Below are 12,681 nucleotides of genomic sequence, written 5' to 3'. Positions count from 1 at the left end.
TTTAGTCGTCTTCGGAGTATCATTTAGACTCGTTTTTTCCCGTATCACTCCCCACGGGCACTCAATTCTAGATTCATCCAGTCCTCTCTTGGTTGATTCGTTAGTACTTACTTCATCTTTGTTGCTTTCCATATTGTGCTAAACTATTTACCCAAGAACTGGACCGGATACATACCCTGCCGGTCCCACGAAAACATATTGTTTCACCACGAAATGGCAACAAGGCGTTATTCTTGTTTTAGCGATAATGCGCTAATCGGAGCGCTAATTCGAACCTCGGAGCAGCTGTTGACACTTCCTTCCTCTTCGAGTGCTTACGACTGTGTGTGTGTGTGTGTGTGTGTGTGTATGACTGTGTACATGCGTGTATGTGTGTACATGCATGTGTGTGTGTACATGTGTGTATGTGTACATGTATGTGTGTATGTGTACATGTATGTGTGTATGTGTACATGTGTGCATATGTGCACATGTGTATGTATGTGTGTGTATGTGTACATGTATATGTGTATGTGTACATGTGTGCGTATGTGCACATGTGTATGTTTGTGTGAGCACATCCGAATGTGGCTGTACTATTGAGGACACCCAATCCTGACCCACGCGGGAACTACTGTATAAAGCATTACACCAAAAACCCAGCATCAAATATCTTTTCATAATTCTGACAAATCCGTGAGTCAGACTCAAGTATCCTCAAGAGTACATTAATGTAAACACAAATATAACAATAATGAACGCGAGATCTGCCTCATTCTGTCCATACAAAATACTTAAAATACATTTATGAAGATGGGATTACAATAATCATTTGTTGTTAACGAAGCATCCAATCAGATTCACGCTACGACCTCACACCATAACCGAAGCTGTCCTCCTCGACGATGGAGGACGACCTCATACCTCTGCTTCCACTTGTATCCCCTCATTAGGTCCTCCTCGACAACCAGTATCCAAACAACGAGTGGGGACTGGAGGACGAGCTGGCCATGGTCGACAGCAACGTCGAGAAGAGAGTCCCATCGTACTTTCTAGGCCAGAGGGGTTAAGGTAAGATCGACAAGCGCTTCGTCAGGTACGGGATCGAACTCGTGTCTTCAGTGATGCGGGGGAGACGGGCGTTAAGGGAAGTCATCCACAAGGAGCTAAGATGGGAGGGGGGAGAAAGGGTGGTGGATGGGAGTGGAGTGGGTTGGGAGAAGATACGTGGCTTTTGACTTGGCTACCTCGCTTATAAGGGGGAAAATCCCTTGGTACATAGATAGTATTCATATAGATGTATTTAAGGGGGATATTATCACACCAAAATAGAGGAGTCTTAGATGGAAATGGTGACAGGAAATGGAAAGGGCGGATGGCGGAAGCTAAGACAGCACATACTTTTTTTTTTAATAAATCTCAATTATTAATGTATGATGTGTGACCCTGATCCACAGGGGTGAAAACGAACGGGATCCAGACCCAGACCAGTTCAGGCCTAGGGTCACCTGAAAGAGGACTAAAATCGTCTGGCGCTGTTACGATAATTTCTATAAAGTCCTCCTAGATAACAAGGAATCTGATAAAGTGATTCTCTTGTATGAACTAGATCGCATGACGACGATCAATGTATGCATGACATCAGATGAGGAGCAAGTACGAGCCTCCCCCCCCCAAAAAAAAAAATTGGCGTCCCACTGGCTGAATAAAATCGTCTGGCGTTTGTTAGAATAACGTCTGTAGCATACATACACACAGAGCTGCGTACGCACACACGCCTATGTACTCGTACATCCTATTCTCGTCCTATCCTTCCCTCTCCCTTCTCTCCTGTCACTCCCATCCCTACATACGCTCCTCCCCCCTTCCTATCCCTGCTCTCTTCCCCCCTAACCCCTTCTCCTTCCGGCCCTTCCCTTCCCCCTCCCCTCCTCCCCTATGTCCTTCCCTGGACCCAATTCCCCTACCATTCCCTTTAACTATTCCCAACTTTCTTTCCTTCTCTCTCTCTCTCCCTTCCTCTTCCAACCTCTCTCTTCCCCACTTCTCTCTCTCTCCCTCTTCCCTTCCTTCAACTATTTCTAATTCTATATCCTTTACTCTTCCCCTCTCCTGATCTTTCTCCCTCCCGATTCCTCACTACTTTTCCGCCTCTTTCCCTCCCTCCACATCACCCTCCCTGTTCTTACCTCCCACCATACATCCCTTGAGCCCTCTTCCACCCTTTACCCTCCCATCCTCCCTCCTTCCTCTTCCCCTTTTTCTCCCTTGTTCCCCCTCCCCATGTGCCTCTCACCCTAACTCACCCTTGCCTTCCCTCCATCTCTCTATCTTCTGTTCCCGTTCCCTCCCTCCTTCTCGGTTCATCCCTCCCTCACCTTCCCTCCTTACCCTCCATCTTTGTCATTCTTTCCCCTAAACCGTTGCCCCTTCCCCCCACATTGTCTTCCCTTCATCTCTGTCATTCTCTCGCTCCTCCCCTTGTCCTCCTTCCCTTCCACCCTTTCTCGTTTATTCCATTTCCCTCTCCTGATCCTTCCCTTAATCTTCTTTTCCCTCCTACTATGCTCTCCTCTTCCTCCTCCTCTTTCCCTTCTTACCTCGTCTTGTTTGTTACAACCTCATCGCCCACGTTCCTTTCCCCCTACCTTCTCCGGCATTGATCTTAACCCACGCTGACCACCTTGAACTAACAATGTCAGGAAAGTTTAAAAATATTCGTCCCAACTTACATAAAAATGGTAAAAGTTGTGTGTGTGTGTGTGACAAGAGAACGAAACGTAAGGGCTACAAGGGACCTGAATGCTTTCGAACTGAGTTCGATGTCGACTTCGTCACTCGAAGAAAGGTGGGGAGGGACGATGGAGATGTAGACGAACCCGTAAGGCATATATGGACAATGCAGGAGAGACGAGCTGTTGAGGGTCGACTTCAACTCCCAGCGGACATTCTAAGACCGTTTCAGCCGGAAGACGGTCTCTGGCAGGATAAGCTTCTGGCTATCTGGTCCCTCAAGTTAGAGGCCCTTCGAGAGGGTGGTGCAGCCGGTGCACCACACCAGGGCCCATAAGAGTCTAGGGGCCCATGAATATCAAAACTGAAAATTGAAATGGACAATTATGCATGAATTCTTATTGTTGCTTTGAAGCTGATAGGGATTCCCATGTGCCAAATATTTTAGCGACAGTTTGCCAAAATGGTACACAGACCTTTTAAAAAGATTCCCGATTCCTCGGAACATATATGGTGCAACACAATTATCTAGACATGACTGGTGTTGGAAAGGGGCCCCAGAAATGATCTCGCACCAGCACATTTTGTTCCTCTCGGGGGTCCTGCCTCTAACCCAGTGAGACCCAGAGAGTTCCACAGTTGAGGCTACAACCCAAATCCTATCAGAAGTTAGTGGATGCAGGACGATTATATTCAGTGTTGAAGTGGTCTCCAAGAGACTAAAGAACAATGGTAGTAACTATATTGAGAAATCCTGTTTTAACCCGAGGCATCAGAGCTCGTCGGATCTGAATCACGAAGTGGTGAAATGAGGAAAACGTTGAAGGCTGGGTGGGATTGAACCTGCTTGGATTCGACACCGAAGACTCGAGAGCCATATCTAGCAATTGGAACTTAGAGGATGCAACTAACAACATTTGTAACGTCATAAAGACACTGGCCAGGAGAGTAGCAGCATCTGTCAGTATTTATACTTATCTACCCTCAACCACCTTTGTTCCTCTTAACAAAAATCCAGGATATAAACCTACTGATATTGGCAAAACCCTAAAAAGAAAATTGTAGGGAAAGTGCACAATGGAAATAGCCAAAGACGTCAAGGATAGCACCAGTCACTGAACAGGGACAGAGGTAAATGTCTATACAATGAAGATCTATGGAGACGTGGACTATGAAACAGTTCTACTCATCGATTCATCTCCTCGCTTCTCACCAACCACCACTTAGTGCACACCTCTGTCACCCACGAGGCCTATCCAGGCATTTCTGTTCATGAAACTGCCCTGCCGGTTCTGAGGTTTCGCGTGCGCAGCTCCTGACGCAAGCACTGTTGACATTCTTATCCGGCTTGTCGCAGAGGCTGCCTTTGTTGTTGGTGTTCACCAGAGGGGACCAAGTGGAGGTAACGGTAGGACTTCTCCCCCTTCCCCCATTCTTCACTTCCGTCAACCGAAAGACAGTAATACATAACGCACAGGTTAAATGTCCTAGCTGAGCACACATACGAGATCCCCAACAACCTGCGTGTGAATGGTGTCCTCAGGCAAAACGTTGACTTTCGATCTAAAGAAGGAACAACTCGAGATGACTGTGACTATGGCATCTGAGGAAACAGGAACTTTATGACGCCTTAGCTCTAAGGAACAATTGGTCTCTAGAGGACTTACCAAATGAGTAGATATGAGGGACAAGTGTTGGCGCTGGTAATGCAGTGGCGTGCATAAGAGGAGATTCGTCTGCATAAAGTTACAATTACACTAGTCAACGGAATGGTTGGATTCCAACGATTAGGTTGGATTTTGTCCAAGGGTGGAGGATTTGGTTACATACATACATATACCAAGGCTTTTTCCCCCTTACCAGGGAGGTAGCCAAAAAGGACAAGGCATAAAATCACTCCCACCCATTCCATCCCCGAAAACACTCCACACCCCTCCACCCTCCCTCCCATCTTAGCACCTCCTAGATGACGGGCATCCCTGCACCCTGTCCACTGCCCTGGGTCAGAAGCAGTGTCGCAAAGGCAAAGGATTTGGTTACTATTACACTAAAATCTCCCAACCTTGGACGAAATCCAACTGAATGTTTGTAACCCAACCATTCTGTTGACTAGTGTAACCATAGCTTAAGACACAAAGAAGTAAAGTACACCGCTGCTGAAAGAAGCAGGTACAGATGTTTGAGTAGAGCCGCACATGTCACTGAGCGGAGATGTATATTTATATTCCATTATCAACGCCTCTAAATGCAAATATCAATGCTGGGGTATTTATTTCATATGGGACAACAAATCTTCTTTGATGTTAAACTCTCCAATATAAAAGTTAAATGCTCCTGGGGGAATTCCACTTGAGGATCTACACAAGAAAACGAAGCAGAGGAAATAAGGCATACAGAGAGAGGATCTAGAACGCGGCCCAAAGCCGTTTCACTTTCTATTAATATTATTACTGACTGATGATGGGCACCCGCATGAAGTTATCCCATAAGACGGTCATCAGACAGGTTTGTCTTCCTGCTGTCCATTTCTAAAGTCCACCAACACCCTCACCTCTATCCAGAAATGCAAAACCACAAGGAGCTGGCATTTGGTCTCCGGACTAAACCCGAGATCCATCTATCAACTTCCACCATTTTCCCATTTTTTTTCACAAGAATTGACAAATGGAATGGTGGCTATCTCCCTTCTACCAACCAGTAACATAGATACAGTTCCACCCTCATACAACATAAATGGTGTTTTTTTTTTGTTTTTTTTTTAGGAATCTATTGGAAAGTGTTAAGACCATTGCCAGTCATTGCGGGTTTGAGTGTTTCCCCGTCATAGACTCCCGAGACAATAATTGAATTAAATAGTGCCCCATAATGAGTGTGTACTTATCTTTTGAATAATGCTGGTAGCATTTGTAGGCATTTTTCTTCAACCATGTTATTTTTCATATCAATCTTTAGTCTCATATGTATGTTGATTTTTACTGATTTTTCATATTTATTTCCCCCAACAGTCGTTTTTCTTCAAAATTCTGTACAGTTCCCAGGTGCCCAAGCTTTGCTGCCAGGCTCTCCTTCTACAGTGAAACAATTCAATTACTGTACAACTGCTACAACTACAGATATGGCCAAAGAAAGCTTGTAGACCATGCCACCAGTCTCAACATCAACTTCTCATCAGTGCACAGGGATTTAGGCTTTTGTTAACAATTCTGGATATCTTCAGTGTTGAAGAACTTTTTTGTTCCTATGGAGGAACTCATAGTTGACAGTCATACTTCTCACACTTTATTTCATCTATTCTGTCCATTGGTTTATTATTATCATCTATTTAAGTAACATTACATGGTATAAAATGTTCTTGTTTGAAAAACTATAATTTCTTGTCATTTCATCTAAATGATAGCTTTTGAAAGTGGCTATGAAAGATACTAAGGGAATGACGAATGAATGAGAAGAAAATAAGGCTATTACGAGAGGATATAAATGAAACACTGAAAAAATACAGTATGATACCAGAATTAGATGTCTGTCATGTGGAACATCTAATAAAGAGTAGAATAGCAATAGTGGAGTGGGTGGTGAGGTTGTTCAATGTGTGTTTCTGGGAAGGGAGAGTTCTGTTTGTTGAAGGTGCCAGTAAGGGACCAAGATTAGATGGATGTTTGTACAATACCTGAGAAAGGATGGAGTAACGATAGCATGGTGGTTGGTAAGGTTTCTCAGCATGAAAGGGTCTTCAGTGATTGAAGGAATGAATAAACAGTCCCACTATACAAGAGGAAATGAAATAAGAATGAAAAAAGTAGTGAAAGTTGTTAGTTAGGTTTATGGATATGTGCTGATTGAGAAAATTAAGGGATAAACAGGGAAGTGATTACGGAAGAACATTGTGTATTTAAAAAAGAAAAAGGCTCCCTGGATCAAGTTTTTGTGGTAAAATGGGTGTATGAAAAGTATTTATCTAAACCTAAGGATATATTTTGGGCATTTATTGACTTGTAGAAAGCATATGACTGGACTAATACAGAAGTGTTATGAAAATTTTTATGAGGATATTTGTTGAAAGTGTTAAAAAAAAATTGCATGAGAAGTACAGCATGTTTGAGGGTTGAGAATGGAAAGAGTAATTTGAGTTGAATGCAAGATTGCAACGGGGTTCTGTAATGATGCCATGGTTGTCTATTGTGTATATGGATGAATTGATAAATGAAAGAGTGTTAGGTAGATATATGGAATTAGTGGGTGAGAATGGAAGAATATGAGAAACAGATATTTATTTCTTATGGATGGTACTGCACTCGTAGCTGATTCTAAGGAGAGACTGAAACAGCTAGTGACTGAGAAAAGAAAATTAGGAGTGAATGTGCATAAAAGTAAAGTTATGAATTGTGCAAGGAATATTGGTGGTGGCAGATTGAATACGAGTACTAATGGTAAGATATATAATGAAGTGAAGAGTTTTAAGTTACCTGGGGTCACATGTTGTGGTGAAATGAGTGCATGTGGGTGTCAGTCGTTAAGTAAAAAATACCAAACAAATGTCTGGGTGTAATGAAAAGTGTGGTGGATAATATATATGTATGAATGCAAAGAGTGGGTTGTATAAATGATTGTGTTTAAAGTGCTGTACATATCAGAAACTTGGAACGTAACAGAGGTGGAAAAGAACAGATTGAATCTACTGAATACAAGGTATTTAAAGCCGGGTCCACATTTGTTGCATTTCCACGTATTGTATCATCTTTGTGTACCACCTAGTGATATGATATGGTGCAACAGGGTACTGTACCCACTTGTTGTGTATCCATATACAGCAGGCAGATACGCAACAAGTGGGTACAACACCCTGTTGCACCATATCGTATCACTAGGTGGTATGCAAAGATGATACAATATGTGGAAATGCAACAAGTGTGGACCTGGCTTAAGAATTAGGAAAAGTGTTTCAAGAATGGATAGAGTGAGGTGAGATGTGTAGGTGAGACAGAGAATAAGTTTTAGAAGAAGGCTGTCTGATAGGGTGGACCATAATGTTCAAGTGATTTGAGTACATGGAAAGAATGAATAAGGACATAGACATGACCAATCATCTTGATTACTGATCTGTACTTGATAGTATTTCAATCTATTTTCTAATTACATTTCCTTTTCTTCTAGGGCGCTTATTAAGTTCCATCACTCTTACTTGAACTTGAGTTTTATAACTCGTTAACTAATATTCAAACCTGATGATGTTCTCTGAAGAGTTACACAAATTCAGTATTGTATGTGAATCATTGAATTTTGAGACTCAGTCACTGATACAGTACTGTCATGTCCATGACCCCAGTGAACCTCTAGAACTTTGCACTAACATATTACAACTAATTAGACTTTCAGATTCTAAGAACTTTCAGCAGTCAACTACTTGGCACTAGTCTATGATATCTCCGTCCTACTCTTATCTAAGATCTTTGACTTGTTTCATTCTTACTGTTTTCTGCTAAATGGAGGTTTTCAATAATAATAATAATGAGCGCCTTCAGTTTTTTGGCCTTGATACCTTCACTTCTCCCTGTACTTCAGTGAAATAATAGGTCCATATGTTGGTGCAATTTTATTTTCACCCTCCAGGCTGAGGTATTTTAAATATCATGTCTTAGTTCAAGTCACATTTTGAAATTCTGTGAAATGTTTGAAACACCCATTGCCACAAGGAACCACCATAGCAGCTGTGGCAAAATTGATTTCATATCATTAAAAGGGACACAGTGAATTTTTAACAGGCTATAATGGAATAATAGTGATCCATAACCAAGGCAAATCAAGTACTGTTCAAACAAGAAATTTTGACTTTACCTATGGTAGTATAACTCCGGTTTTTGTAATAAATTGCTTCATCTATCTGTAAGAGCCTGTCAATTGTGGTTCACAATTTGTAAAACATGTCATTGGCTACATATGATTATAACAATAAGACACCGATAATTTAGAAAACATATTCAACAATTGAGTGTTGATTGGTTTGCAAGATGTGGTTACCCCATCAGGTGGTAAAGGAGTTTATGATCATAAACGTTTCTCGAGATTCACTAACTGGAAGCATGCAGTCCCACAGTAGTCAGTAGTGGCCCATGGCCCCTCCCTTAGATCTCTGCAAGGAGAAACGTTAGATTGTTGCCTATGTTTATTTATGTAAATCTATGTCACTATTTAGTAAGAGGAGGAAAGCAGTCTCTGACTACCTTGGGGTCATCCCTCCAGATAAAGGTGAAGGTGTTGATGGGTTCTTAAATTAAAGACAGGCAGCAGGAAGATGGGTCTATGATATCCATCTCACTGGACCATCATGTGCAGGTACTCATCTATGGTCTCAGTGAGGGCATTCCCATAGCTAAATGAAAATACTTGTTTTACAGCCAGAATAGGTGCATAAGATGACATAACCTAAGACAATGATCAACCTTGGATTAAACTCATGGTGTGTCACTAGGGAGCTTATTTTTTAATTTGCCTTGTACCTAACAACTGGAATTGGATTCCTGTTATCAATGACTGTCACTTGACTTGATATTCCAAGTACACATTGGAAATGTGATGGCTATGGTCACAGACATGTGTCTACTAATGCAAACTTCTGATGTTTGCATATACTTGTGTATATGACAAGAGCAAAATATGATCTCACACTTTATGAAAATTATAATTTATAATTTACTCTTTATTCTTCTTTTCTTGGAATGAGACAGTGTGTTTGATCAAGGCAAGAAGACACTGGAAGTGGATGGCACATGACAATCTAAGGGTAAAATGACCAAAGTTAAACTTTCTTGATTTTCATCATCCTTGATGCACGTTCATAATGGTGGTTCCCATCTTTCTGCCACCAATAACAGTATTTCATGCCCACCATTGCTTTTTATTTAATTTCAACCAATACCATATGTGTATTATCAGCCATGACTGTCCTTCAAAAAATATCTTTCTCCCTTCCATCTCTACCTTGATATTGATAATATTTGTACTTAAAAGTGTTGTCCCAAGTTTGACTGGAAACCCATAGCCCAATAGTCAACAATCCTTGGGTTCTCCTTCTCCCATATTTTACCATGAAATACTGGACTATTCTGGAATTCTATTATTCTGGGTCTTTCCATGCCACTGGCTGGTAGGAGGACGAAGATGGGAGTAGTGACTGGAAATGTGGTTGAAGTTGACTGAAGGAAATCTTGGTCCAGTTGGATGTGGAAAGGTTGATGGGATTTAAAGATGGATGGAGGTGTTATATGATTCACTCCAAAATCCATCTTACAAAACCACCACATACATGTACCCATCTTTGGTCTTGCTTCGATAATTGGAATTCAAACATTGAAGACATGTGTAAAGCCCTCCTGAAAAACAATGTATCATGGAGTAATGTAGTAAAGGAAATGTGATTTGGATAGTTTTCACTCCTAAATTAAAAGATCTTTATATATGAATTCTTGTTTTATCTTCCCTCTCCCTCTCTTTGTTTTTCTATTTGGTGCAATTTTACTTTCCTTAAGACCTGGGCTGGGTTTCTGGTCTTAACTTTTTTCTTTTCACTAAATCCAGAATGTATACTGATGAAATGTCCTGTAATAAAAATATATGCAACCTATGAACATCTTTTTGCCAATTAGGGTTCCTCTAGTATAGAATGATATGATTTCCCGCCTTCCAGTCACTGAATGAGTTTGAGCTTCTGAAATAATTAAGCAGTTGTACTTTATCAAGGTAAACAACCTTTCCATTAATGTTTATGATTACTGTTCTTCAAATATATATGTACATATATTTTACTGGAATAATATAGCTAATTCAAAAGACAAGCTTAGAAAGCATATATGGAGGAGTTTTCTCTTGCTTCTAGTTTTTGTGTGATATATTGTATGCATGTTTTTGAATACGGAAGGAAATGGCACGAAGGAAGAAGTTATAATGTTTCTGCTTTTTGAAATCTTTGTGTTTCCCTCCTGACTGCTTAAGACTCAGAAGCCAGTTGTCGATTTCATTGTTTATTTAGATATTCTCAAGGTTAGACAATGATCATTAGATAAAGTATCTTTCAAATTGCCAAAGCATCCTATTTCTGCGACACCTTGGGGTTACAAAATTGTGTTAGTGTTAGCACAAGTGTATCAACCAGATCTGACTTACTATGTGGTTTTGTTTCCAAGTGTGGCAATAAATGTTAATAGTGACCTGTACAAACTGCTCCCAATAAAAGCAAATTTTACCCAATATTTTAGTTTTGTTTTCTCTTTTTTCCCAGTATACAAAATTGACCCTTAATAGTTGTTTAGGTTATGTTTCTAGCTGGTAGCATGAGTTCTGTGCAACTTCCTAAGTTCACAAATTCCTGATGCTTATCTTTGTTACTCACAACTTTCGTAAGCTATCTGTTAATATATATATATATGCAGACAAACCACTGGGAAAATGAAAGAGATGAGACCGAGCGCTTTCGTCTATTCAGACATTTTCAAGGTATAGATACATAAAAGAGACAAGTATATATATTCAGAAGGTTAAGGTGGATCTCTCCCAGTGCCATATGTATCACGCGTTCAAGTGATTTCTTCTGCATATATATATATATATATATATATATATATATATATATATATATATATATATATATATATATATATATATCATATATACCTATATAAACAGACACTGAATGGTCCCCTGTACACAGATATTCATCTTATCAACCACATTAACTTATTTCCATTTTAATTCCTTGCAAACACAATCAATACTAACAGGAGTATGTAGATTGATGGATGCTTATTAAAACTGAGACACCATCAGACTGGACTCAAACCTAGCCGATACATAACAAATGGGCAGTGACTTAACCAACTCAGCCATCAAGAGAAATATAAGAAGAACAATTTCTAATATATGTATGCTCAAGTTACATACGTATACACAAAATTTATACTCAACCCATCTCTGCCATGAACAGCTATTGGTAGTATGTACACAAGAGGGATTTTATTAACAGATACTGAACATAGATATTCATCTTATCAACCACATTAACTTATTTCCATCTTAATTCCTTGCAAACACAATCAAGACTAAAAGGAGTAGGTAGTTCGATGGAAGCATATTCGGAAACTGAGACGCTGTCAGGCTGAGGACTCGAACCTAGCCGATACATAACAAATGGGCAATGATTTAACCAACTAAGCTGAGTTGGTTAAATCACTGCCCATTAACTTGTAACTTAAGCATAATTTCTAATAAATGCCCATTAACTTATAAGTTAAGCATAATTTCTAATAAATGTATGCTCGTTACATACGTATGAATGAATTTTGTACTCAACCCATCACTACCATGATTAGCCATCCTACGCACACAAGTGGGATTTTATTAACAGATACTGAATGGTCACCAATACACATATATTCACCTTATCAACAACATTAACATTCTATTTTTTTTCTTCTTAAGAAGTGCACACCTACTCTGTATAGCATTAGAAAATTATATATAAATTTTGTAAATTATAATACATCAACGCAATATACGTTTTTCTTGGAGAAAATCAATCAGAAAACGTTGCTAAAGGCGATACACAAACGAACGGAGTCGCGGCGACTCCTTGAGACGCCATCTTTGATTTGATAGATTCGGAGGTTGAGGACGATGACGACAATTCTGATGACCTCTAGAATTACAGGTACCATATTACTAAGTGCAGGTTAGGTTAGAATAGAGAAATGTATCATATTTCTTCGACCTCCGCATCTACCAAATAATCGTTGGCGTATCAAGTAGTCGCAGCGGCTATGTTCGAGTATAGTTTTTCAGATTTTTTCTGTTATTGATTTCCGCCTATAAAAATTAATATTACGTTGATGTATTACAATTTACAACATTAATATTAATTTTTCTATTGCTATATCGCGTAGGTGTGCCTTTTAAAATTTTACCTTTTGATTCCTTGCAAAC

General features: G+C 40.0%; 1 protein-coding gene across 2 annotated transcripts in view; it reads left to right on the top strand.

The window, feature by feature from the left end:
• Positions 1-10,953, top strand: part of Tk (Tachykinin) — a 223,448-nt gene extending 212,495 nt beyond the window's left edge. The window contains exons 5-6 of one of the 2 annotated variants that reach the window (XM_076197090.1): positions 933-1,050; positions 5,744-10,953. In XM_076197090.1, coding sequence (XP_076053205.1) covers positions 933-1,049 — 117 coding nt within the window. In that variant the 3' untranslated portion in view covers position 1,050; positions 5,744-10,953. Of the gene's footprint in view, positions 1-932; positions 1,051-5,717 lie in introns of both variants that reach the window. The other variant, XM_076197089.1, reaches the window with a different exon arrangement.
• Positions 10,954-12,681: the final 1,728 nt, after the last annotated feature.

The sequence above is a fragment of the Oratosquilla oratoria genome, chromosome 13 (assembly GCF_046742065.1).
Source record: "Oratosquilla oratoria isolate Oo_2021 chromosome 13, ASM4674206v1, whole genome shotgun sequence".
NCBI classification, from domain to species: Eukaryota; Metazoa; Arthropoda; class Malacostraca; order Stomatopoda; family Squillidae; genus Oratosquilla; species Oratosquilla oratoria.
The sequence above is the reverse complement of the archived record's forward strand: the minus strand, read 5'-3'. Positions and strand labels throughout refer to the sequence as shown.